Genomic DNA, 11,212 nt, shown 5'->3' with positions numbered 1-11,212 from the left:
GCAATGTGATGGATGACATGATGGGATGTGTCTAGATCTTATCATGGAGAGGTGTTTCTCCCATGAGAAAAATTTTGGGTGTTGATGCATGCCATGTGACAGGGAAGTCTTCATTTTGGTCCTCTCAAGGGTGCATTTCCAGACATGGATGTGTGTCCTGAGTACCAGTCCTGCACTGTGCCTGGCACAGCCTGGTTGGAGGCCAGAGCACAGCTGCCATCCCGCACTCATTCGGTGGCCTGTAGGAAACAAGCATTTGTGAAATGCTGAGCCTGACGCCAGAGAAGCGATGGTTTCCTCATTATAAAGTCACATCCCCACCCCCAAATAGCACCTGTCTTTCTTCTTCACCCTTGCATTAAAATTGTCCAGAAACTGGACAAGAAGTTGACCGCTGCCACACACAGAGCAACCGATTGCCAGCTTTTGGCACCTGAAGTGGCAACCACGGTCAGTACCACCGACGCTGGGTGACACCCGTCTGCCTACCTAGCGCACAGAGCGGAGAAGGGAGAGCTCCGACGCCCGGGCGGAGGGCAGGGCTTGTGAAACCCAGCGAGAACCTCCACCTTCTGCTGGGGACACGTTTTGCGGTGGCGGGGACACGACGGAGGAGCGGGTGCAGAGCTGCGAGGGTGGCAGACAGTAAGGGGTTAAACGCAAGCCCGAGTCGGAGGAGGACGAGTGACGGGACGGGCGGTTCGCGGGGCAGGGAGGGCGCCGGGGCAGAGCGAGGAGCGGGGCCCAGCCCGGCGCTCCCCCCGCGCCGCGCCGCGCCGCTCCGCCGGCCCCACCGGTTGCGGCCGCCAGGCTTAGTCAGAGGAATGTGGGTGGGACTCCCGCCTGCCCCGGCACCTTAAAAACCCGCTCGGACCGACACGCACGCAGTTCCCCGTCCCGGCGGAGCGTCCCCGCCGCACCCCAGCCTGCCGCACCCGTGACGCTCGGGCTCGCCGGGTGTCCCCGCCGGCCGGGCAGGATGGTGGTGTGCGGCCTCGCCTGCTGGAGGTGCAGGTGGCTCCTGCCCCTGCTCCTGGGCCTGGCCATCATCATGGGCATCATCGCCCTGGCGGGCAGGGGCTGGCTGGAGTCTGAGTCGGAGCCCTATGTTCATCAAGCGTCGCTGTGGGAGAGCTGCACGCGGGGCCAGGAGGACCCCAACTGGAACTGCGAGTCCCTCATGGACTATGGTAAGCGCGGGGGCCCTGCCCTGACCTCCCCTCGGTGGGGCCCTGGCCCTGCCACCAGCTGCACCCAGGGGCAGTGGCTGGGAGGCAGTGGGTGCTAACATTGTGAGCAGTATACCCACCGCTTTCCAGGAAGGGGTTTCCATTGCCGAACCAGTGCTAGTGCTGTTTCAGGGCTTAAACCCCCAGTGAAGTGCAGGTCCAGACTGCTTCAGAAGCAGCCTGCTCTATCAGTGCAACGCTGAGAAGTCAGGGTGGTTTGCTTTGGAGTGGGGTGGGGGTCTTACGTTATTTTACAACCAAAGTAAGAGAACCAACTCGCCACGAGTCCCTTCAGCTCTCCAGTTTGCTTTCCCTCAGCGTTTCACAAGCTGTGGTCCCAGTGGCCTGGCCCAGCACTGGCCAGTTCCCTTGGCTGGTCGCCTCACTGGTCAGATGGTGAGCATGGAAACCTGCGCACAGGGTGTCCTATGCAGAGCCTCACCTGGGTGATAGCAGAACTGCTTTACCCCAGCCCTCCGGAGGGAAGGAGAGAGCACCCTGGTTTAACCCTTACCTGACCAAGGGAACTCAGACATTCAGATGTTTCTCAAGCTGCCACTTAAAATGGCCTGATGTGTATTTGCAGACAGAAAAAATGCTGTTTCCTCTGTATACCTTTGTATTGCACAGGGGTCTCCATCAGGTGATAATTGTGCCTCTGTTTAAACTTGCTGAGCTGGTTCTGTGTGTGGCATCACCAACATCATATTCTTACCATGCTCCCCCAGTTTCTGGGGTTTTAGAGGACTTTTTGGTTTTTGCTAGAACACGTGGGTCTGATTACATCTGCTTTTCCCCTCAAACAACATAATTCTGGATAAATAAGCAGACCCGCCTTAAGATCCTGGCTGAGGGTGCTGTGAGGACTGGGAAGCTGGGAGGGCGTGTTTCAGCTGGGATTGCTGGGACTGCTGCCCCGCTCAGATCCCTTGCTGCCCGAGCTCGGCAGACTGACTTGCAGAAGCTTTCCATTGCAGCACTTGAGCACAAGCTAAACTTTGAATATACTGCAAGAGCAGTAGCTTTGTTTCTCAGCCAGGTGATGACTGCAGGTCTTACTGTAAGTGAAGAAATATTGCTAGTGTGACAAAAATACCCATCTCCCCTGTTAGACGGGGAATAAAAGCTAGTGCAGTGGAGCTGCTGACATGTGCATCGCACAGGGAAGAAGTGCTAATACACTAGAGCTGCTGAAATTTGCTTTCTCCTGTAGTGACACTGCTTCTTGCATCCCGGAGTGCTGATGGGTGTGTGCTTTGAGTCAGTCCTGAGCAACTTTCTGCTCTTTTTTCTAGTTAAGAAGCTGTCAAAGAGGAGCAGTATCCTTTGCTTCCCTTATTTAAGCCTCAGCTTATTTAAACCAAAATTTAAATCCTTGGCTTATTTAGGCCAAATTGACTTAGCCTCTTCTCTGATTTTCATGACATCAATGCCACTGTCTACCCAAATACTATTTGCATCTATAGACAGGATGTAGCATAGGAATTCAGGTTTGATTTATTTTGTTTCCTTTTTTCTATGCTAATGCAATTATACACAAAGTAGGTGAGGGCATTTACAAAGGAAAGAATGCCTAGCAGGCATTGACAGCACTGCTGCAGGAAAATAAAAGTTAATTAATTGAGATGCATAACTTGTGTTTTGCATACAGTACCTACTATGCTTTAGCCATCCTGTGCCTCTCCTGATGAAACAAAAACTTCAGAGTGGATCCCCATGAATAGAAAGCTCCCTTAGACAGTTTCTTAATTGAGCTGTGACATGTACTGAGAAGGGGAAGAAAGAAGGCTGGCAAGTCACTTAAATGGAGGAAAAAAGGAGCAGGAACAAAGATTTGCAAATAGGAATGTCTATTATATTGCTTCTTAATGCACATATGCAAATACCATATGAGAGGGAAGAAATGCAAAGGGAAAAAGAAGAGTGGGATGTCATTCAGTAGGGAAGCAGGGAAGGAGTTTGTTTAGACCTCTCTGCTGGTTTGTGTCTGTCTGGCATCAAACTGTGGTAACACAAAGCTGCTGCACTGCACCATAGTATGACTCAAGATGACTTTGTCTGGGCAGTTAAACTGTTGGCTACGTGTGTTTGAAACATATCAGTAAGCCATCAGATATGACAAGTGTTGTTTGCAATGTGGTTGCTTGGAGAGGGTTCTTGTCTTTGTAGTGATGATTTTATAAGTTTAAGAGCAATATCTGTGGGTGGCTGTGTCCTCCTGGTTCTGAGCAACCAGCAACTTTGCTTTGAATTATCACTGTAAAAGATGGGCGTGTTATGTGTGTGGTAAAGGTGATCCCATTAGAAAGAGGTTAACTTTTTCTTATATTCCTAACAGCCAGTTGGTATTCATTAAGTACACAACAGCCAACTTAGAAAAAGGGAAACATTCAACTGGATCCTTAGTAAGTGCCAGGGAGAAAAAACCAACAAAACACCAAACAAAAAACCCAGGAGAAAAAAAAAACACAATCGGTGGAACTGAGAGGTAGGAGCCCAGCCTTTGTGAATCATGTTTCACTGGGGCTGTGCCGCTCTACTTGTGTCCCTAGAGGCATGGACTTTGATACCACAGGCTAGTGGCGAAGCTGAGTGCTACGCTGGCTGCCCTGAGAGGCCTGGTAAATCAAGGAGGAATGTTAGACACATGCATCGGTTCAGTATGCCTCTCTGCAGGTGTGCTTCTGTCTCATGTACTATCCCAGGATGTACTGGAGACAAACAAACTGACTTTATAGTCTCAGCCGAGCACAGGCACTCGGAAAATGCTGATTGAAGAGGTTAAGGAGTTGGTGTCCCTATCTACACTCAGTTTACTGCAACTCCCCAGTAAAAGATCCCAGCAAACAGGTGAGGCTGGTGTCCCAGCTCCTGGGCTCTGCTGGCCCCAAGCTGGCACACTTCCACTGCTAGCAACTCGAGGTGTTAGACATTAGAAGTATTTATAGGGTTGGGCATCTCCTGAACTCCTGGCAGAGCCAAGCGTCTGAAGCCACGTTGGTACTAGTGGGCTTTTATTTAATACTTCAGCAGTAAAGCAGTTGCTTTTCCTGTACTCCTAAAACCAAAGCAGAGCTGTGATTCCCAATAGGAATCCTTCCTGGCAAACCTTTGATTCTGGATAGTCCTGTGTTTGTGGTGGGTAGGCACATACCTTCCCTTCACCAGTTGTGCTGCCATGGAAGCTTGAACATTATGTGGGCAAGAAAAGTACTGCTGGCAGCACTCTCTTGCTCACAGTCCATTATTCCTCTGTTTCATCAACAAAGCAGATATTTTGGGGCATTCCATGTACTGAGGTCTCAAGGCTAAAAATGTATTGCTACTGACATCGATATAAAGAAAAAAAAAATCTTACCTAGAGTGTAAAAATGTGCCTCATCTGTGCATGTCAAGGGGAAACTTTCTAAGATTCCAGTGATACAAACTAGCTAACAAACTAGCTTGTTTTTTAAGTAAACAGAAGAGAAAGGTTTGTTGCTTCAAATCCTGTAGTAGCTCATCTTCCTCCTAGACAATTTTCCCAGTCCTTTTATTCATTTATAAAGGGAAATCTAGATTTAATATCCTACCCTGTAGAGTTGCCATCTCCTCCCTGGTGAGGCTAAGGCATGGACGAATAAAATCAGGAAATCCACCTAAACATTAAGGCCCTGATGTGTTCTGGCTTTTTTTCCTTAAATTTTATCATATTATTGGTGCTCATCAGTAACTTTAAGTAATCCCAACCCCACCTAGTTACTTGCACAATAACGTTTGCAGCTTAGTTCCTTTTCATAGTGATCATTAATCAAGCTATGTAATAAAACTCAATCCTTCCTAATAATTACAGACCTTCAGTCTCCAAATAGTTGTGTTGTTTTGGTTTTTTTTTTACTGTTCTTTCGACACCAGCTAATTGATAAATACTTTTCTGCTGATTAGGTGCAAAGAACTTGACTCTTCTTTGAGGCAAAGCTGACTTGGGGAATGCTGATGCCTCCAAATGTTCAGCATTTTCTTCTCTCATAGTCTGCTTTCCTATTTATGCACCCTCAAATTTCCATGGTGTTATTGTCTGATTTCATAAACAGACATTATATATGTATATGCCTATTTTGAAGTACTGTCTCTGCCAAATGAAGGGTCCTGAGGATTTTCTTTTTTTATGGAAAACTTACATTTTGGCTGCCTCCTGATTGCAAGGCACTTCTGAGCACAAACCAGCTAGAAGCTGGGGCTGATCTGCCTTTCCCTGCCTGTGAGCAGGTCTCCCCAGTTTGGCAGCAGTGAGAGTAAACCCACACCTCTCCCGTCCCTGCAGCCAGGAGCCGTAGGCAGAGGATCTTGCGGACAGAGCTGGAGAGCTGGGTGCCCGCCGGGGCTCTGTCAGCTCTCTGGAGCCTCTGGGAGGGCGAGGAGCAGGGAGAGCCTGACTTGCTGGGGATGAGAGGCATCCCTCACCGAGAAACATCGGTTTCAGCCGCAGCCCTGCAGCAGCCCCTCCACTGACAGCTGCACTGAAAGCTCTCCCGGTTGGCGGGGGGTAGCAGCAGTCTGTGGGGGAAAGGAGTGTGCCAGAGCTGCACCTTGTGCTTGGTAAGGGTGCAGCCTCCCACCACAACCTCTTCTATCTGTCACTTATGAGACTTACAGATAATTTTTTGAGTTTCCTCTTGCACTGTGTGTGTATAAAAGTCCAGGGCTTTTTATTGCTCTTCCTGTGATTCCCAGCAGTGCTTGTGTAGCAGGCTGGCTGACTGTCTCATCCTGCCCAGAGTAGACCCATCCAGTGCTGTGGCCAGCACTTATGACTCAGTCTTATCAGTATCAACCCACTGATAACTGCAGCTGGAGTTAGAGGAGACAAGGTACGAGTCACCAGCACTGAGCTCTGTCATGTGTGAGCCCAAAACACACTGAATTTCATAGCGGTGGTACCTACTGCTGCCCTGCTTCTGAAGACCTGAAATAAAGCTGGGCTTGATATTAATCTTCCTGACAAGACACCTCCTACAGCTATATGTGTTACCATTTCCATATCACCAGAGACAAGAAAATAAATCACTGTGAGCAGAGCTGGGGCTGACCTGTGTTCAAAAGCTTGTTATACATGTAAAGTAAGCGCAGAGGGTATGCAAATAGCAGATGGAGCACTGGGGGCTTTCTGGCTCACATCTCCTCCAGTCGTGTTCATGTTGCAGTAAACCTCAAGGTGACTAACCTGCAGGTGTATTTGAGTTTGCAACCTAAATTTTATCAGGCAGACGCCAGACTTGGCTTCCCACACTGTGCCAGCATACGTAATGCACCTGACAAGGAGTGTGCCTTGAGAACTGGGTGTTCCTCCTTGTTGTTTTGCCTTGTTAAGAAAAAAGCAGATACAGATATGTAGCTTTCCTAGCTCTTTTAGTCTGAATTGCTTTTTCTGGGCTGGCTGCATGTAATGGTTAATATCTCTTTATATTAGTTATCCCTAAATAAATCCTACTGTGGAGATAATATCCTGTACCTGCATTAGGTACGTCAGAGAATGTTTTGTATGAAAAGATGTTATCAGACCACTGCTGTAGCTTTCATCTCCAGACACGTAGGGTGTCCTCCCTCCCTCCTCTTAGGGAAGGGGTGTGAAACAAGCACAACTAGCTGAAAGAGAAATAACTTAAAGAGTTTTTGCTGTCTTAAGTAGCTCCGAGAAGGGAGCAGGGAAAGAAACCCCTTTCCTTACCCTTTCTATGCCAGCACGACTGTCTTCAGGTGGCAGCAGTGGTGGCTGGAGGTTTCGGGCTGAGTTCTGGCTGATGGGTGGCTGCTGTATTGCTGTTGGAATAAGGGGGGAAGAAACCGGTTCAGTCAGATCCAATGAAAATGGCTGTAAAACAATGTGTTGCTTTCAGAGAGTAAATTTATGTACCTAGTAGAGGTGCCTGAGAGAGTTTTACTTCATTCTCTGTCTCAAATTACTAGGTTTTCCCCATTTATGCAACTAGGAGAGCACATGAGTTAACGTGGAGGACTTTAACTCTTTAGGCTCAGGAAAAGATTCTCAGTCTCACTGCCTTGTCTTAGTTTTCACACAGAAAGAACGGAGGCTGCCTTGAAAGCAGCGTGTCCCCGGAGTGTCTCTGGAGTCACTTCAGCTGTGTTGAAACAGGCAGCTCTGAGTTTTTTTGGAAAAGGTTCTGTCCTAGATCTTGACACCCTCTTTATTCCTGTGTTGGAGGGAGCTGGAAATCTGGCCCTACCTCTGTGTCAATGTGTGAAAGCAGAGACCCACATTACGCAGATGTGAGAAGTGAGCTGTGCTGGCAGCTGCCTGGAAAAGGAGTCGCTAGCTGGGGTGGTTTAGCCCATGTGGGCAGGTATCTTACCTCCATGGCAGGAGCACCTTTGCTTGTTGTTTGCATTAGGCTCACCTGAACTCCTGCTTGTGTTTTTACAGATGACAGGGTCTGGCCATAATGAGGACCTTTTCACAAGCGCCTTTTGCCTTCCCTGTTTTTCTGAGAGGTTTTCCTACCTTAGTTGCCCCAGCCCTGGCCTGTGCTGGGTGTGTTCTGGGTGCTGGTGCTGCTCTGCTGGGGTAAAGCCAAGAGCTTCATGCCTGAGCCTCTCCAGCCTGCAGTTGCTTGATCCTAAGAATCTGCACCACCCTGTTCCATCAAATGTCAAAGTAGTGATTAAAAGAGAACTCTTCCACTTTACCTCAGGTTCTGCTGTTTCTCCTCCACTGCTGCAGTTTCTAAATTTTTTCAGCTCTGAATTGGTATTTCTCTTCAAGAGGTTTTTTCTCTGTCTCTCTCTCTTCAGCTATTCCAAATCTATTTCTTTTTGGCCATGCTATTTTCGCTCCACATGCATTATTCTTGTCATAAACAAACAGGTGAGCAGCTGGATGCTGACAGCACTATTATTTCCCAGCAGTTGTCTCCTGTCATGGTACCCTCTTGTCTGCTTTCATCTTCCCTTGTGCATGGGAGTGGCTTTGTAAACTTGCATGCTGAACAGGGACAGTAACGATAAAGGACATTCTCAGTGGTTGTACGTCCTATCTGCTCAGGTGTGGGTTTCTTACAGATGCGGGGTTTGGAGGTGCTGTCTCCATTACCATGCTGCACTACATCCCTCTTTTCAGCAGGGAAAGCTAGCAGTCAGGGAGTTCTGCACTGCTCCACAAACGCTGGTACCTCTCTGCTGTGCAGCTGTGCGCTTTGGAGGCATCCAGTCCTGCTGTGGCGTAGGGCACCCTCACAGTAAAGGATTTCAACAAAAAAATTATTAAACAAAACCAAAGACCTGTGATGACCTACCATCCAGTGCTCTGCCCTGTGTAACATCTGTCTTGTTTTCTCTTCAAGGATGGGGGAGAGCAGCAGCTGCCACGTACCTCGTTGGCTTTGTGATCCTCGTCATCTGTTTCGCCCTCGCAGTCATCGCGTTCTCAATTGAGATACTCCGCTTCAACTTCGTGCGAGGAATCGGAGGCTTGCTCTTTGTCGTTGGTAAGGCACAAAGACAAGCTTATGTCAGATGTGAAACAGGCATCTGGATGGAGCCTCCCTTATGCAATAAGCTGTCTTTGGTTTGTGACTCGTTTTAATGGGAAACAAGGGAAGGATGATTTACGCTCTGAGAAGATGATGGTTAGGGATGTTCCAGTGGCCTTTGTCACTTTTCACCTTCCCAATAGCAGTGTATGGGGGCAATCAACACCTTTGACCCTGCATGTCACATGCTAAGAGTTAGGGGAGGAGGAGCGACGGGGCTGTGGTACAGGTGGGAGGCGACTGGCTCCGCAGGGAGCAGGGTGTCTGGCTGCAGGACAGGGCTGATCACAGCATACAGGTATGTGCCTTAGCAACCTGGCAATGCCAACTGTAGCTGCTGCAGTACACATAGGTGTTGTGATCTGTTTGGGCTGGAAGTCACATACCTTCCTGTAAGAATGCAGATTTCACTGTAGCATTGAATCCTTACAGGTCTTACAAGGATACGCAGTTACCTCTGGGTACCTTTTTGCAGTGGGAAGTGTAATGAATTCATTGTCACTGACTCCTGCTTTTCTTTCTCTTTTTCCTTTCTCTCTCCAGCTGCATTCCAAATCATAGGCTTGGTCATCTACCCAGTGAAATTCGCAGAAGAGATTCCACTGTCGGGCGACAATATGTTCAGCTGGGCCTATGGCTTCGGGTGGGCCAGCACTGTTGTTGTAATAGGCTGTGCTTTCTTCTTCTGCTGCCTCCCCAACTGGGAAGATGAAGTCCTGGGAAACATCAAGCCTACCTATTACTACTCCTCCCCAGAGAGAGCACCATACCTAAATTAAAATAATAAATCCAAGTACAACCATCAAAACAACAGAGGAGCACCTCTAATGTAAATTCGGTGCAATTATAGGAGACTGAAAAAAACCCACCTTATTTCTTCGGAGTATTTCTTACTAGCCCTGACAATAAATTAGTAAAAACATTGGCATCTTTAAGCAAATAGCTTTTACCTAAAGTATTATTTATGTATTCTCATGTCAATTCTGTTTGGGTGGTTTACTTGCTCCTTCCCCTCCCAACTAATTGAGTCATCTTTATTTTATTCAAACATTTGCTGATGAATAAAGATGTGGTGTTTCAAGTGTAGAAAGGAAGAGAGATTTTAAAAAACCCATTAGAGGGACCTGCAAGTTATTTTGTTTTCACCTCTGACAAAATTGCCTCAAATGGAACTAGAAAAAAAAAACAAACAGCCATACAAAGAATGCTTTTTCTTCCACCAAAGTCAGTCCCAAGGAAGGAACTTCCCTGGGGCTATCACAGTCACCTGCTGCCTAAGAGTCTCTTCTGATTCCTGTTACTGGACTATTGTTGACAATTAGCTATTTGACTTAAGGGGAAAATAAAATTAAACATTTATTTTCCACCAATTGGTGCTGTTGAACAGAGATCTCTAAAGCATGGAGCTGGTGTGTGTAACAGTGGGTAATGGAACACTGGTGTTTCTGTGGCCATGATGGGACTTGTGATGGAGCCACGTATAATTTAACATGCATTGTCACAGAGAGAATCAATGAGCCTTCAGATGTTAAACTACATACACTTTTATGTGATATTTGAGGGATGCTGATTCAGAAGATGCCTTTGAGTACAAACATACACTGTTCTTTATGTCTGCCTTTGTGAAACTGCAGTGCTTTAATTACCAGCCGTGCCTCAGAGAGAAATCTTAGCATAAGGTGCTGAAAACCTCCGGAAGTTTCTAAAGCACACTGTGGGCACTTCAGAGTTGAGAACACTCGGGGGTGCTCTGTGAGTCACTGGGATAACAGGTAAAAATAGAAAAGCAGTTCAGTGAGGAATTTACATATGCAAACTTTGTACAGACACCCGTCTCAGGGAGTAATCTGTCTGGCTCCCAGCTCCTGCTTCTGGAGCCAGCGATTCCAACCAAGCATTGCAGTGAGGCAGAGCTGTGTCTGTGTGGTCATGGACCTGCAGCAGCTTACAGCAGATTTAATTATGGTGTATAATCTTTGTCAGGGCTTTCCTAAGCTGGGGAAGAAGGTGGAAGAAGAGGCCCATTTGTGGAGTTCCTCTTCCAGCTAGGGGGGAAGCAGCTCTAGCAGAGACAGATTTATGGGCTGGGTACAGGCGGGGTGGGAAGCAAATGCTGCATGTTACGCTGTGTAACGAGAAGCTGGGGACTCATTTCTTACTATTGTGAACCCAGTACTCAGGAAAGGGTAACTCTGTGGGTATACATATTCGTGCAAGTGTACAAAATAGAACTTGTAAAGCATTAACCAGCACACTGTACAGCTGAAGTCATTTAGAACTAAGCTTTTTCAATACCCAGTATTTTTTGTATTATATGTTGTACAGCTTTTGGTTTTGTAACACCTTTTTTAATTGGTAATTCTGTATATTGCATATGATCCTGTTTGGGAAAGGCCAGGTGACTTCTGAAGGTCCCTTCCAGGCTTGTATTTTTTAACTTTACAGAGTTTAGACATC

At 47.4% G+C, this 11,212-nt stretch overlaps 1 protein-coding gene across 1 annotated transcript; it reads left to right on the top strand.

Moving 5' to 3' along the window:
* Window positions 1–979: 979 nt before the first annotated feature.
* Window positions 980–9,649, top strand: LOC311189965 (p53 apoptosis effector related to PMP-22-like; the record flags this gene model as incomplete). The annotated part of the gene is made up of 3 exons (XM_084261781.1): window positions 980–1,190; window positions 8,567–8,710; window positions 9,299–9,649. 3 exons carry the CDS (start codon window positions 980–982, stop codon window positions 9,532–9,534), a joined length of 591 nt encoding a protein of 196 aa, XP_084117907.1. The 3' UTR covers window positions 9,535–9,649.
* Between the last annotated feature and the right edge of the window lie 1,563 nt (window positions 9,650–11,212).

The sequence above is a fragment of the Gallinula chloropus genome (genome assembly GCF_964237585.1).
Source record: "Gallinula chloropus genome assembly, chromosome: 3".
Lineage (NCBI taxonomy): Eukaryota > Metazoa > Chordata > Aves > Gruiformes > Rallidae > Gallinula > Gallinula chloropus.
This window is presented reverse-complemented; position numbering and strand designations above follow the sequence as displayed.